General features: G+C 31.5%; 1 protein-coding gene, 1 long non-coding RNA gene and 1 pseudogene across 2 annotated transcripts; all 3 read left to right on the top strand.

The window, feature by feature from the left end:
- Nucleotides 1-2464: 2464 nt before the first annotated feature.
- Nucleotides 2465-3205, top strand: LOC142177963 (uncharacterized). The gene is made up of 4 exons (XR_012706489.1): nt 2465-2589; nt 2679-2763; nt 2847-2982; nt 3067-3205. It is a non-coding gene; the product is annotated as an uncharacterized LOC142177963 (long non-coding RNA).
- Nucleotides 3206-9321: 6116 nt separating this feature from the next.
- On the top strand, nt 9322-11192 carry LOC142178255 (uncharacterized). The gene is made up of 5 exons (XM_075247585.1): nt 9322-9391; nt 9496-9528; nt 9630-9821; nt 9910-10156; nt 10250-11192. The coding sequence occupies exons 1-5, from the start codon at nt 9322-9324 to the stop codon at nt 11190-11192; spliced, it is 1485 nt and encodes a 494-aa protein (XP_075103686.1).
- A 113-nt stretch (nt 11193-11305) lies between these two features.
- On the top strand, nt 11306-14825 carry LOC142178254 (ATP-dependent DNA helicase RRM3-like; annotated as a pseudogene).
- The last annotated feature ends 2360 nt before the right edge of the window (nt 14826-17185 follow it).

Here is a 17185-nt window from a genome sequence, read left to right as displayed (position 1 = left end):
TTTGTTTCCAGTCCTTCCACGATTTTGTTTTTGCAGTTATTCTTATTGATACACTTGCCTATTAAAAATAGAATTTCCTTCCCCTTATTTGGGCTGGCTGTTATTAAAAAACAAAAAGAATCCTCCCACTTTCTTAGTTGACCCTATTTTACTCAACAACTACCGTGTCAAAGTTTCAATTAGTTTTTTTATACATAAATAAAAGTTTTAAAAAAAAAAGGACGAATAATTTTTCAAAGTGAGAATTTGGCAAGAGTTAGAACTTGCTAAGAATTAATAACAATGGGCTAACTCATTCTTCAATCAGTTGAAAATATATTGGTAATATAAAAATTGAGTTTCCTGTCGTACTTTAATTTTTAATTATTTCGAAAATACATTTAAAAAATTGTCTTTGGGACTTATAGTAAACTATAAATACTACTGCACTAAAAAAGTCTATCTATATAGAATAACAAAGGCAAAACCATGTTAGGCTGACAAGTGGAATACCCACAATTCTAACACATGTAAAAAATTAGGACAACTCTCCAAGATAATTGGAATTTCAAATTCAAACTACAAATCAACAAAATAAAGTTAAATTTAAAAAATATAAAAAACTTCCAATCGACCCACGATTTTGTTTCCAGTCCTTCCACGATTTTGTTTTTGCAGTTATTCTTATTGATACACTTGCCTATTAGAAATAGAATTTCCTTCCCCTTATTTGGGCTGGCTGTTATTAAAAAATAAAAAGAATCCTCCCACTTTCTTAGTTGACCCTATTTTACTCAACAACTACCGTGTCAAAGTTTCAATTAGTTTTTTTTATACATAAATAAAAGTTTAAAAAAAAAGGACGAATAATTTTTCAAAGTGAGAATTTGGCAAGAGTTAGAACTTGCTAAGAATTAATAACAATGGGCTAACTCATTCTTGAATCAGTTAAAAATATATTGGTAATATAAAAATTAAGTTTCCTGTCGTACTTTAATTTTTAATTATTTCGAAAATACATTTAAAAAATTGTCTTTGGGACTTATAGTAAACTATAAATACTACTGCACTAAAAAAGATATAAAATAAAAAAACAAAATATAATAATAAATATAAAGGAAAAAGAGGCGCATCAGATATGCCCTGTTATCGTCAACTGCTCTCTGTTTTAGCTTTTCTTGAAGACTCTTCAACTTCTCAAACCTAATTCAGTTTCTCACCCCAATTTGTCTACAGTAGTTTTTCTTCTATTCCACGACTGATCGTGCTCCCAAACGTGGGCTTCCAACCAAAAATCTCTATTTTATCTACACATACATAACTGCATGATTTATGCGCTGTATATTTTCAAAACCTTTTCAACTTCGTATTTTATCTACTCAGTATACCAGTCTGATTACAATTGATTTGCAAATATGGCCACACAAATTCATGATATCAAACAAATTTCAGGCAACTCGATGCAATGGAATCTCAAAGTTAGAGTTGTTCGAATGTGGGTAATGCCGGATCGCTTTAAGCCGAAAATACCGTATTCAATTGAATTGGTTTTACAGGATTCTAAGGTAACATATTCAACTTTCTCATAGGTTTAAACTTCGTAAAGTACTCGCATTCTATATGAAAATTCATTCTTCCGCATTACTCAAATGTCTAGGAAGTTGCTCCAATAATTTTTACTTCCATATAAACAGTTCTTTAAGTGATATGGAACCGACTGTGCTTAGACTATCAACGGATGAACATACAGAAACTACGCTTATATATGAAATATGTGTAGTACAAGTATTCCTCTTTCTGTCTATTAATTAATGCTGGCTTCATAATTGATATAGAACAAACTGTAGCATTCTGGTTTTTGGCATCAAATCTTGAGGACAACTTTAGGCAGTTATGACAGTATAGACGATCTTAAAATTGTTGGCTTCATAATTGTGCACTAATAAGGAATCTGATTTTGTAGGGTGATCGTATACATGCTTCAATCGGAAAGTATGTTGTTAAGTTTTTTAGGAACAAGATACATGAACTTCGCTTATATCGTATGAACTACTTTGTAGTCGGACCAAATAATTTGAAGTTGAGGACTACGGCACACAACCTGAGGCTGACATTTACTCAAAAGACATTTGTTGAGGAAACAAATGACCCTTCATTTCATATGAACATCTTTAACTTGCGCTCTTTTGACCAACTAACAAATCAATATGATGTCGATCAGACAGAATTACTCGGTAATTCTTTTTTTCATTTTTAATGAACTAATGGTATTTGTAAAACTATGTGACTAACTTTTATATTTATAGATGTTGTTGGTCAGGGTGTGACCTATGAAGATGTTAAGACCTACAAGCAAGGAGACAACCAAAGTGTCTTTATTAATGTTGTGCTCGAAGATGATCAGTAAGTAATTCAAAAATAGAAACAATACTTTATAATAAATTACCTATATATGTGTTTATTAATCTTACCATGAAACGTATAGGAGGAACAGGATTTTGGCAACCTTATGGAGCGAACTTGTGGATCAAATTCAACATCACTTGAATGAATCTACTGATGAGCCTTTGATTGTTGTTTTCCAGCATATGAAAGCTCAAAAATTTCGAGGTTTACCAGAAATTACATGTATTTTTGAATTTTAGTTTATAAAAATTTTTAAATTTCAAATTTATATTTATAGTTCATTTGATACACAGGTAATTACTCAGTGCGTAGCTGTTGGTATCAGACAAAGATATGGATAAATTCTACGTTGCCGCAATCTATTGACTTTAAATCCAGGTTTTTCAAGTGTATAATCCTTTTCTATATGTACACAAAAAATAACAATAGTATTTATAAATTACAATTTTTGACTTATGCAGATTACTTGCAGCACGTCAATCAAACTTTGAGCGAATCACTCAAACAAGTTCTCAGCAAAGTTACTCTGTTAGAGATGAGTTAGACAAAGGAATTGTACTGTTTAAAACTATAAGGGATTTAGTTCAGTGCACGCAAGTGAGTTTAATTTACTTTGTCAATTATATTTATCTTATGTTTTCTGTTTTGCATTTACAATAATTTTTTATTTTTGTTAAATAGGAATGTAGCTATTGGATTGCGGCAAAATTGGTTAATTTGGAACTTGACCAGGGATGGTCATACTTGGCATGCAACAAGTGTAGTAGAAAGGTTGATAAAGTTGAAAATAAATACTTTTGTAAGAAATGCAATGAAGAAGAATTTTCATTTACTCACAGGTAATTACTATTTATGTATATTTAAATTCTTCTATCTATAAAAAATATGCATAAGGTTAATCAAAATTGAGTTGCAGGTATAGGCTTCAAGTTCGTGTTATGGATGGAACCGCTTTTATCTCATTGTTGCTTTGGAATCGCGAAGCTATGCAGCTTATAGGGAAGTCCGCAAAAGAACTTAAGGAAAGATTACTTGAGGTATAATACTAAACTTAATTTAGTTATCAATTATAATATTTCTAACCTATGAAATTTGGTGTAGACTTCAATTGCGGATGCTGACTGTTCTTATCCAAGTGAACTGGACGATATTCTTTATAAAAAATTCATGTTCAAGGTTATTGTTAAGCAAGAGAATATTGAGTCACAGGTCGAAGTCTACAAAGTTCTTAAGCTGATGATGATGACCTTCTAAAGGAATACAATCACAGTTTATTCGATGATACTATCACTGTAAACATTTTTTACTCACAAACCTCCTCATACAAAATTTAGGTATAAATAATTTTGCATTCATAGGATGAATGAATGTTCTTTTTTCTTTCTGTTTAACAGGATCCACAGTTTTTTGATGGACAAAGCTCAAGTGGAGATAAGCTTTTCGGGGTAAATTTTATGAAATTTAAACTTTTACATCATTATTTATTTAGTTAACAATTATGAGTCAAAATTATGCAACTAGCAACAGTATTGCTCTCCAACTGCTATTAAATGTTTTTATTTTTGGAAGGATCTTATGGCCGAAACTCAGCTGAAGTCTGTTTTGCAAACTCCCATCGAGAAAAGCGTATCAGAAAGTGGATCGTCCGTGTTAGAAGATGGTGATGCTTGCAATGCAAAAATATCTCCTTTGAAGACGTATGACAAGAAGACTAGATCCGCTAATAAGGCATCAGCAGTAGGACCAGATGACGACTTCAATTCTCAACTCTCTAGCAACAAGGTTCGCAGAGTCGTTAAGAAAGAAAAGAATCTCTGATTGCTTTTACTGAAATGCCTTTAGCTATGCAATTGTATATTTTGTACTTATGTCGAATGAATGTGCTGCTGTTGATATGTGATCTGGTGAAATGACTCTACCTATGCAACTTCATATTATCTTTATTAATCATGAATTTAATTATTACTTATGTTGAATGAATGTGCTGCTGTTGCCTCAGAGATTTGCTAGCCTCAGAGATTTGCTATCTGCTTCATTATTGGTTGTGCTTTCATTTTTGTCTCATTCTTTGCTGTCAGAAAATTTTCTATCTGTCTTATATGTAATCTCTGCAGAGCACTTTGTGCACTTCAAGTAGAATCAGAACATTTCTATTAAGCATTTAGTAGATAATCAGATACCAAAGCAAAGCATAATGGGGAGCAACTGTTGTTAGGAACTTGCAACCAACACTCAGATATTGATTTCTCAATATTTTTTTCAAGAACTAAAATTATTTCATGTTACTTTGGCTGGATTTTTTGTAATCCACAGACAATGCTTATCGTTCGAAATTAGCATATTCACAATAAGCAAAAAATCAACAATCCTACCCCAAAGAAGAACCTTTTTCAGAAAATAACATAAATTACTCTCTCCATCTCAATTTATGTGGTACACCTTTTTTTAGTCTGTCCCAAGAAAAATGTCATGCTTCTTTAGGTTCCAAAATAAAGATGCTAAATACCTTCAAGAATTGAAGAGCCTTCCTATCTTCTTCTTGCTTCCAATTATCGTGCTTCGCAATTTCAACATTTCCATAAAAAGGAAACTAAATCAACTCAAATTAATCTCTGCAGAGCACTTTGTGCACTTGAAGTTGAATCAGAACATTTCTATTCCTGTAGTCTGCATAAATTGAGATGTGATTATGTAGATTAGCGTTTATACATCACAACAACAACAAAGGCAAATCACGTTGGCCACAAAAAAAAAGGGACGTTACTCTTGATGAGCAGATTACTTCAATTTAACTAACAAAGGTAGTAAAAAAACAGGCCAAGAATTACTATATAATCTGAAAAGGACAGGGGACAAGTATTCCAAAAATATCATCTCGGACGTCGCTGGAATCAATGGAATACGTTGGATTTGTAAGTCCATGTGAGGCAAGGCACTCTCAGATTCTTTATACCCTTTAAAAGCACTTATGACTCTTTCACCAACCTGAAGCATGAATATAGAGTAAGTCAAATGATATTGAAAGAAAACCATGAAAAAAATAAACCATATAGCCAATAAAGCCAATACAAAGTGGAAGAACATTCTGTCCAAATCCAACCATTTTCATGGATTTGGACAGAATGGTATATGTGTAAAATTTCCCACGGAATTATTAAAGCCTTTTGCTATATATTCACGAACAACTGTCTTCATATCTATGAAGACAAAAGTTAGATGAATTATAGCATCGATAATGTGTCATCACTAGATAACCTTCTATAAATTTGCAAGGTATTCCAAACTCTTCTATGAGGATTTCAAACTCTTCAACCAACTCATTCTTGGGGTATCAAATAGTGCAGGAACAATAGCCCCACCCACCACCAGTTGCATAACCATTACGATTTTCTCATACGACAAATGAACAACAACAATTACAAATTTTACCTCTCTTCATCTGAAGACTATTTAGCCATTATGTTTCTATTTGGCAACCTGAAAATCCAAAAATATTGAATTTCTTATGATATTACATCACATATAACTAGAGCATATGTGCGATATGTTAACAAGATAAGAAAAAGGAAAAAACCATACATATTCCAAACATGCTCTTACGATCAAATTTCACAACCTACACCGCCTTTAAAATATGCAACATGGGAGACGAATTTCGTCTCTCCTATGGATAAACAAACATAAACATAACGATTTGTAAATATTCACAATATTAGTAAAAGTGAGAATTTGGTAAGAGTTAGAACTTGCTAAGAATTAATAACAATGGGCTAACTCATTCTTCAATCAGTTGAAAATATATTGGTAATATAAAAATTAAGTTTCCTGTTGTACTTTAATTTTTAATTATTTCGAAAATATATTTAAAAAATTGTCTTTGGGACTTACAGTAAACTAAAAATACTACTGCACTAAAAAAGATATAAAATAAAAAAACAAAATAAAATAATAAATATAAAGGAAAAAGAGGCGCATCAGATATGCCCTGTTATCGTCAACTGCTCTCTGTTTTAGCTTTTCTTGAAGACTCTTCAACTTCTCAAACCTAATTCAGTTTCTCACCCCAATTTTTCAACTCCTGCCTACCTCAACGTCAGCCAATTTTTTTGATATGTATCCAGCGCTTTCATGCTTTTACGTTTGTCTACAGTAGTTTTTCTTCTAAAATTGTTGTAGTCAACCCTGTTGTGGTTGCTTCAGAAATTTTCGATATTGAATTACACTATCAGAAGAAAATAGAGTTTTTTTTGCTTTGGAATCAACAGACTGAGGGGTTGCCAAGAAGCCCTACAAAATTCCACTTTACTTTTGCAAAAGACTCTACAACTTCTCGCAACAAATTCAGTTTTTACGGCACTTTGACATGGAAGAACAGAAAAAACTCGCAAGAAAAAATCGAATATGCATACAGAAACAGAAACAGGCTAAATTTTCCTCGAACGGTATGAAATTTTAACATTATATAGATCATGAGTAATTTTGCAGTTCTTTAAACAATTGGACGTAAATTCGGTCTCTTACTAAATCTTTTTGTTCTACTATTTGTTCAGTTTCATAGATGCATTAGATTCTCAAATTTAAGTATAATTTTAAAAAACATGTGTCCTATATATCGACGTATTTTCTGATCCTTACACCATAGTACTCTCTATTATGCTGTGTATGGTCTTTCTTCCGAATATGCATTATTTGATATATCATTGCACAAATTTAAAATAATTATGTCATATGTTTTATCATTTTTGATATGTTTACCCATCCCGTGCATCTTATGCATTTTTAAAATTTTAGAGCATTTGTAATTTTTAAGTATTTTTGATGATTAGTCGTACAGGTTTGTCGTCTTTATTAGTGCCTTTTATACCTGTTTTACTCAGTTGCAAGTAGAGAAAAATCACAATTCTAATCAGCATATCAATTCTTATATACTAACCTTTAATGATAGTTATTGTCCTTAAACATCCTATAGATTATTTCATTATATTGGTTTTGATAGTTTTCCAACCTTTTTCCACTTATAACAGTTACCTGTTTTTTTATTTTATGGTTTACAGACTTTATCCATTCTACTACTATCAGACGGAATGCTTTTGAAAAAGGAAAAACAGAACAATCATTAACGGACATAACAAATCGTCTGAATTCCCCTCAATTATGTATTGCACCCATAAAGATTTGTGAACAAGTTTCATCATCTCAGTCTCAACAACAATATCCAAATTCAATGCAACAACAACATTTGCGATATGATTTGTCGCCTTCAAAATTGCAAAGCGGTCATCTTTTACCAGATTTAAATGAGTTACCATTATTGCAAGGTAAATATTTGTGTAAATTTAGTTTTATCTTATTTTGAAAATTTGAGGAAGTCAAACTTTTGTGTCGCTATACTGAATCTCAACAAAAATATAAATTTTTTTAATTTATATACTTTTTTCTCATATGCGTAATGGACTGGCCAGTAGAATAATTTATAAAATAAAAGCTTAATTTGCTGCCATTATTTGCTTTTGTTTATTTTATTAAGTACAACATGTTTGTTATAATTATAGAATTATTATTTTGTATGAATTTTCTTTTTTGTCGTTCTACTTTTGAAAATTTTATTAAGCGATTTATCTTCTCTTTTGTGATGTTTATTTTTTTTTTAAAAATATTTGTTTGGTTGATTAGGCTTAATCTTTAGAATACTTTTAAATGAAGTTTTGTTGGCCATCTAATATAACATGTTGTTTGATAGGGGGTTTACAGTTTCATTGGAAGTATGACTAATTAGAGGCGAAGTAAGATTTAGTTCATGTTTGTAATGCGAGATTTTAGCCAAAGTTAAACCTTATTGATGGGAGTCGGTTTGTATTTGACCTCTATATATACTCTTGACCATCTTTAATTTCATAAGTTTGCTAAGGTACTACCTTTAGTTTAACTTAATGGAATGAGGTTGAAACTAACGGTGACACTGTTAAAACACAAAAATCAAGAGTTATTTTTTAAGTTAAACCAGCTATAGAGTTATTTTTTCAAGGTCAATATTGCAATAAACTTATACTTTTTCTTGACCATGAAATATAAAAAATGCTACATATTAAGTTTGTTTACATAGAATTTAGGATATAAATATTGGTTTGATAGTTTTCCTATCTTTTTCCACTTCTAACAATTAGTTTTTTTGTTTTTATTTTATGGTTTACAGAATTTGTTGATACTACTATCATAGGGAATGCTTCTCAAAAAGGGAAAACAAAACAATCATTAACGGATATAACAAATCGTCTAAATTTCCCTTGATTTCGTACTACCCCCATAAAGAGTTGTGGACAAGTTTCATCTTCTTATTCTCAAGCACAATATCCAAAATCAATGCCAGAGCATAATTTGCGATATGGTTTGTCGAGTTCAAATTTGCAGAAAGAACATCTTCTACCGGATTTAAATGAGATACCATTATTTCAAGGTAAATATTTATGTTTAAGTTATTTAACTTATTTTTGAAATTTGAGGAAGTCAATTATTTGTGCCGCTATATACATCTCCACATAAATAATGAAGTTATTAATTTATATACGTATAACTTATATGCGAAACTTTATGGGCAACAGAATTATTTAAAAAACTAAACTTTAATTTGCTGCCATTTATTTGCTTCTCTTTATTTTCTCAAGTACAACATGTTTGTTATTTTACAATTCTACTTCTATGAGTTATTTTTTATTTGGGTTCTACTTTTGCAATTTTCATTATTTTAAATGCACCCCTATAATTTCAAATTCAGTATTGCATTATACTTTTTGTTCAATATGAAATTGAAAAAAAGGCTAACAATTAATATTTATGTTTAGAATTTGAAGATGACAATATTGATGGTGATATACCAGGTATGCCATTTAACTCACCGCAACTCATAGTCATACATACAAGTTTATTAATTTTTAATTTATGCATCAAGGTCATATGCAATCCAACGTACAAATTCATGATGCAAATGAAGATGACGATGTATTTGAAGGTATTCACATATAAACTCATCAATGTTCGATAATGTTAAAATGTATTAACAGTTCCAAATATATTAAATTTCAAATTTTAAGATCTAATTATTATTATTTATAGATGATGAAGTAGAGAGCTGGATGACCAATGAAGGTAAGTATGACGTATTTTAAAGTTACATATACAACATAATTTTACTTTCTATATAATAAGTACTTTAACTTTATCTCTTTATTTTACTCTCATAAAACTAGAATACTGGGATATAGGAGATGCCAATTATGAATGTGAATATTGTGGGGCATATTTCTGGTTCGAGGAAAGAGTTGACAAGAAGTATAAAAATAAAAAACCAGTTTTCACTTTGTGTTGTGGTCGTGGAAAAATCAAGCTACCAAATCCAAAGGAGCCTCCTTCGATTTTGAAGGATTTATTGTTTGGATCAGGTTAATAGATAAATTCATTTAATTAAAATAATGACACTATAATTTTTGCATATATATATCTGCTTTAGCCAAACCTAATTTCATGAAGGTGCAAAAAGCAAACATTTCAGAGAGAACATTCGAACATATAATTCTATATTTGCATTTACATCAATGGGAGGAAAGGTGGATTTTTCTGTCAACAAAACAAAGGGACCTAGAACATTCAGATTGTCTGGGCAAAATTATCATCAGATTGGAAGCTTATTGCCTCCGGAGGGATCTTCTCCAAAATTTGCACAATTGTATATCTATGATACAGAAAATGAGGTGGAAAATAGAATTCATGCTATCAGGTTAGCATAGACAATTGCTTACTCAAAATATTTTTAAATTATATTTTTTATAAGACATACATTGTTAGTTGAATTCAATACTTTTCTTTACAGCCGTGGTGAAATGAACAATCAACTTCATGCTGAAATTGTGAATGAGTTGAAGCAAATGCTTGATGACAACAATATTCTTGCAAAGTCATTTAGAATGGTAAGAGATCAATTTCAAACAGACCGGACCTCAAATGTTAGACTTAGATTGATAGGGAAAAGAGGCTCTGATGGAAGAAGATACAATTTACCAACAGTTTCAGAGGTAGCTGCTTTGATCGTTGGAGATTTTGAACAAACAAGGTCTGACAGAGATATCATAGTTGAAAGCCAATCTGGACAACTACAAAGGGTAAATGAATTAAATGCAGCATACTTAGGTTTGCAATATCCATTACTATTTCCGTATGGTGAAGACGGATACCGAGAAGATATTCCTTTAAATGATATTGATGATTCGACCAGTGGAAGGAAATGTGTTAGCACGCGTGAGTACTTATCATATAAAATTCAAGAAAGGAAGGATGAAGTTCCAACAATTGTGTCAGCTAGAAGATTATTTCAGCAATTCTTGGTAGATGGTTATACAATGATGGAATCTTCTCGATTGAGGTTCATTAGGCTTCATCAAAAACAATTGAGAGCACACTTTTATAAAGGGTTACAAGATGTTGTTTTACATGGTGACATAGAACCTTCTTCTCAAGGACAAAGAGTTATACTCTCTTCCAGCTTTACGGGAGGTGCACGCTACATGTTGCAAAATTATCAAGATGCCATGGCAATTTGCAAATGGGCGGGGTACCCTGATCTGTTCATCACATTTACTTGTAACCCAAAATGGCCAGAGATTACTAGATTTGTGGAGAGTAGGGGATTATCTCCAGAAGATCGTCCCGACATTTTAACAAGGGTTTTCAAAATCAAGCTGGATCGCATGATAAAGGATCTACGCGACAATAAAGTTTTTGGAGAAGTAAAAGCAGGTACAATTTTTATGTTCTAGAAAATTATTACATTATTACATTAATTTTGTTATATGCTAATATTAAAAATAACTAATATATAAACTTAATGATCTAATTATATCTTTATTCTTCAGTGATTTATACAGTTGAATTCCAAAAGCGAGGCTTGCCTCATGCACACATCTTGCTTTTTCTTCTGAATAAATACCCAAATGTCGGAGATATTGATGGAATAATTTCAGCAGAATTACCAGATAAAAAAGTAGATCCTTATTATTATAATGTTGTTACAAATTTCATGATGCATGGTCCTTGTGGTACTGCTAGAAAATCTTCTCCGTGCATGCAAAATGGTAGATGCACAAAGCACTTTCCAAAAAAATTTGTGTCATCAACCACAATTGATGAAGATGGATATCCAATTTATAGAAGAAGGGATGATGGTAGAACTGCAAAGAGAGTAGGTATTGACTTGGATAATAGGTATGTTGTACCACACAATAGATTTTTATTATTGAAGTATGGTGCACATATTAACGTGGAGTGGTGTAATCAATCACGATCCATTAAGTACTTATTTAAGTATGTTAATAAAGGAAATGATCGTGTCACCGCAGCTTTTTCTCAAAGTGTAAATAATGAAGACTCGGGGGTCGTTGATGAAATAAATATGTATTGTGATTGCCGATACATATCACCTTGTGAAGCTGCTTGGAGAATTTTTAAATTCCCAATACACCATAGAGAACCATCGGTAGAAAGGCTATCTTTTCACCTACCAAATTATCAGACAGTCATATTTTCGGATGATGATCCAATTGATGCAGTTGTCAATAGACCAACCGTTAAGGAATCTATGTTTTTAAGCTGGTTTGAAGCTAATAAGACATTTCCTGAAGCAAGAGAATTGACTTATGCAGAATTCCCTCTAAAGTTTGTGTGGAAACAAAATCTAAAAAGATGGGAAAAAAGAAGAACATCTGCATTTTCTATTGGGAGAATATTCTTTGTTCCACCTGGATCTGGCGAGCAATATTACCTTAGATTGTTGTTGAATGTCATTAAAGGTCCAAAGAGCTATGAGGATTTAAAAAATATCAACGGTTGTGATCATGAGACTTTTAGAGATGCATGTTATACTCTGGGTTTATTAGACGATGACAAGGAATACGTGGATGCTATAATGGAAGCAAGTAATTGGGGAATGGCATCATATCTTAGGCAATTATTTGCTATGCTACTTTTATCAAATTCAATGTCACGTCCAGAAAATGTTTGGCAAGCAACATGGCATTTACTATCAGAAGATATCCTTCATGAAGAAAGAAGAATATTGGATCACCCAGGTACTTATTTAATGCTTACAATTTCGAGTTATGATATGATACTTCTGAAGGATGGCTGATTTGCTTAACTTTATTAATTAATTTTCTTTTTAATTACTTCATTCATATTAATCTTATTGTTCATTGCTTTTTATATTTTTTTTCAACTTCATACAAAATTCATTCCAGAACTTAAGGTTCGTTAAACAATATTTTGTTATGTTTATGTCTTTTTACTATAGTGTTTTCTTTAGATCATAGGAATAATATTGGTACTAATTAATGCACTTTCCAGACATAAATACTAATAAAAAATTAATGCATTGTATTTAATGCCCTAAAGCTTCGGAAAAGCCTAAAATCACTCTTATGCATTCTCTACTTTAATTGAAAATATTTCAATTCATTATTTTTGGATATCAAAACTGACTTTTTTGATACATTATGAATAATAAAATGCATCTTCACATTATTAGTACACTTTAAAAATAAAATGAACTACATGGTTTGGACTATATTATTCCTTCAAATTCTTTGTACGTTAAATGTGCTTTAAATTCATGTAAACTACTATTGAACACTATAATTTTTCATTAATCTTATTATTAATCTCATGTGGCTAAACTAAACTTTAACATTTAATTGTATTTTATTATTTTATATTTTTATGTTATTTCAGAAGCTGACCTAACAGATGAAGAATTGAAAAATCGCTGTTTGCAAAAGCTTAAAAATTTTTTGAAAGGTTGTGGAAGAAGTTTTCAGGATTTTCCAACAATGCCAAGGCCTGTTTATAATACGGAAGAAGTTGACAACAGTAATAGATTAATACGGGATGAATTGCGTTATAATAAACGCGATTTGGTGGAGGAACATCAACAATTAGTAAAGAATTTGACAGATGAGCAAAAGTCAGTTTATGAAAAAATAATAAGAGATGTGAATGAAGACAAAGGTGGATTTTTCTTTTTATATGGTTTTGGAGGAACAGGCAAGACCTTTATTTGGAGAACTCTGTCTTCTGCCATAAGATCTAGAGGAGATATTGTGTTAACTGTTGCATCTAGCGGGATTGCATCTCTGTTGTTACCAGGTGGTCGAACAGCTCATTCAAGATTTGTGATTCCTCTAAATGTAACTGAAGATTCAACATGTAATATAAAGCAAGGTACTCCTTTAGCAAATTTAATTATTAAGGCAAAGTTGATTATTTGGGATGAGGCACCCATGATGCATAGATATTGTTTTGAAGCTCTTGATAAAACTTTAAGAGATATTCTTAGGTTTAAAGATGCATCCAATTTACACCTACCATTTGGAGGTAAAACAATTATTCTTGGTGGTGACTTCAGACAAATATTACCTGTCATTCCAAAAGGAAGTAGGCAAGATATTGTTAATGCTTCTCTCAATTCTTCTTATTTGTGGCCTCACTGTCAACTCTTAAAGTTAACAAAGAATATGAGATTGCAAGGTAATGAAATAGGGACACATCTAGATGAGTTGAGAGTTTTTTCAGATTGGATTTTGGCAATTGGCGATGGTATAGTTGGTACTTCTGTTGATGGCAATGAAAAAGTCCAAATACCAGATGATCTTTTGATAAAACAATCTGTTGATCCAACATCTGCAATTGTAGAAAGTACATATCCGGATTTCAACAGTCGTTGCAATGATATAGGATACCTCCAGCAGAGAGCCATTCTTACACCAACTCTTGATATGGTGGAATCAGTCAACGAATATATGATTTCGCTTAATCAAAGTTCTGAGAAATCATATTTGAGTTCTGATACAATCTGCAGCTCTGACAATACTTATTCAGCACTGGAACATGTACACACTCCTGAATTCTTAAATACAATTAAATGTTCTGGAGTTCCAAATCATGCTCTTACTCTAAAGGTTGGTATTCCAGTAATGTTATTAAGAAATATTGATCAGTCAGCAGGATTATGTAATGGAACAAGGTTGATCATAACTAAACTTGAAAATCAAGTCATTGAAGCCAAGGTTTTAGCAGGACAGATGGCTGGACAGAAAGTGTTTATTCCAAGAATGACATTGACTCCATCTGATGCTAGAATTCCATTTAAGTTCCAGCGAAGACAATTTCCAATCATTGTTTCTTTTGCCATGACAATCAACAAAAGTCAAGGACAGTCATTGTGTCACGTGGGATTATTTTTGAAGAAACCAGTTTTTACACATGGACAACTATATGTTGCTCTTTCTCGGGTGACAAGCAGAAAAGGATTAAAAATTTTGGTTTGTGATGATGATGGGCAAATAACTACTGAAGCTACAAATGTTGTATTTAAAGAAGTTTTTCGAAATTTAGTCTGACACTCGAAAGATAATCAATATCTTTTTGGAGGTTTAAGTACTACTTTTGTTGCTGAGATTCATTAACCAACTGCAAAAAGTTCCTGTTGATGTGATTTCTGAAACATGTAATAGGTACGCTTTACTTTTCGGTATTTTTTTAAAAATATTTTCCTATTTCTCTATTTTATATATATATATATATATATATATATATATATATATATATATATATATATATATATATATATATATATATATATATATATATATATATATATTGGTCATCATCTGCCATAACATGGAATAACGTTACTTCTTACATCGCATTGGTGAAGAAGCAGTGAACGTCATGTACAAAATTGATTTGAATAAGGTAATTCATCAAGTGGATTTTGTGATATTGCATCAACTGTAATATGTTTTGGCTGGCTAAAATAAAATTATGGATGTTTCCATATACTCATTTTTTTGACTACTAATCGACCTACTAATTTTTTTGTTTGTCTTTTATTGGTGTGATACAACAAGATTGTTTCTCAATATGCTTATTCCTAAGTTCTACTACTTCATTATTCCATTATGTTCTTTCTTACTTTGGCAGGAAATGTATGATCAAAGTCACTATTACATTACTGATGACTTCTCCAATTAATGTTCGAATTGTTAATTTGTTCTCATGGCTAGAAAAAATTGTTATTTGATTATCTGATCGACATGAGGAGCATGGGAGAAAGGATTATTCATCATGTAGAGCTCTGCAGTTTGGTGGCAGAGTAACAGTACCTAACCTAAACTGATCTTTATTGTTATCTTCATTAAATTCATTGTGATTAGTTAGTTGTTTAGACGTGCAAAATACTGGAGGCTCAACTATGTCTATCTCGGGTGTTATCGCCTTTCCGTGCAGAGAGTGGTGATAAGGAACTGTCTGTTCATCCGAGACACACCAAATTTATTGTGACTAGAAACAACAGAACCAAGATTGTTTTGGTCGGGCTTCAGGGAGTTGTCAAATATGTTGTTGGGCTAAGTGGTTGTCATTGACTGGTGAGGCCTCATTCTTTTTTAAATTGTGTATTTTGTTTTTTCATTTTACCCATAAAGGTCAAGAATGATTCTTCTTCTCTTTGACAGCTTTACTTAAAATAACTGCTAAAATGGCTTCTTAATTAAGTTACTCTTAATGTTGTGTTATTCTCTTAAAATTTAATGACATCCGCAATGTAAGTGCGTTACATTTCATTTTTATTCTTATTATTCTTCACACTCTTCATGTAATTGGTTTATAAAGTAATATTTTCCTGATATAAACAAGTTTTGCTGCAATTCCAGCTCAATAGTTCAGAAAAACAAGTTATAGTCTGTCAGACAAATGAAAGAGTTGAAGAATGTAATAACTAATAACGGTTCCTGAACAATGGTTTTATCACACTTTCTATCCACAAACCATCTGGTCCTTCTACTTCTTCCTCTGTCTAAGACTTGAGGAATGCTATTTTTAAAGAAGAACAGGGCATGTATCATTGTTATTCTGTTCTTTTTTCACATTACAATAATATTGGACACGAATAAAGAATCTGTAACTTGAAACACTGCTTTAGTAAAACATGAAGTCAATTATGTATTGGGTCAATTACTTACTAAAAATACTACTGATGCACTATCCAGGTCTGTTAAAGATATCAATAAGCATCAAATTATTAGACATGAAGCAGCCAAACTATTCTTTCTCAAAGCAGATGTGGAACACATTACACTTCTGAAGAGTTTTCGAAGTAGGAATCATGGAGATGGAAAAAAGGTTGACCTCAAAGAATGTCCATGATCTAAGCTTTAGAAATAATGTATTAAGTATCTTTGGCAGAATGTGCAAAATCTTTGTCACTTATTGCAATGCAAATCATAATGTTTAGCATCAATATACAAATGGCTTCTCATATACATGCACAGACATTGGTTTTTCTTTATATATATATGATCTGCTCTATTATACACTACTACTATTAATTACCTCTATGGCATGTTCCATATGTTCCTTTTATCCTTGATTAAAAAAGGAGACAATATGTATTTTTTTCTGTTAAGTCAAGGAGTAAACTCTGTATAATTTCTTTACTTTCATTATTTGATATTACCATTTAGCTCTAATTATTCATCGTTTTCTTTCTGTTCTCAGCAAGAGAGAACATTATGAATATATAGTGGCGCAAGGGAAAATTGTGCAAAAACACACTGGAAATCGTCTTGATACAACCAATGGGTTGCTAGAGGCAAAATGGATTTTTGTAATGAGCAACTCAAAAAACTCTATGCAGCCGAGGTGAGTGGTAAAAGTTACTGCGAAAATGCTTTTTTGATTATTATCCTGCAAAAAAAGG

Source organism: Nicotiana tabacum, chromosome 24, assembly GCF_000715075.1.
Source record: "Nicotiana tabacum cultivar K326 chromosome 24, ASM71507v2, whole genome shotgun sequence".
Classification (NCBI taxonomy): Eukaryota; Viridiplantae; Streptophyta; class Magnoliopsida; order Solanales; family Solanaceae; genus Nicotiana; species Nicotiana tabacum.
The sequence above is the reverse complement of the archived record's forward strand: the minus strand, read 5'-3'. Positions and strand labels throughout refer to the sequence as shown.

What these genes read in the sequence shown, in the direction of transcription:
- LOC142178255 (XM_075247585.1), top strand. Translation starts at nt 9,322, where the DNA reads ATGCATCAAGGTCATATGCAATCCAACGTACAAATTCATGATGCAAAT. An exon ending in GAGCTGGATGACCAATGAAG is followed by an intron (nt 9,529 to 9,629) that starts GTAAGTATGACG and finishes TCATAAAACTAG; the next exon opens with AATACTGGGATATAGGAGAT. An exon ending in GGATTTATTGTTTGGATCAG is followed by an intron (nt 9,822 to 9,909) that starts GTTAATAGATAA and finishes AATTTCATGAAG; the next exon opens with GTGCAAAAAGCAAACATTTC.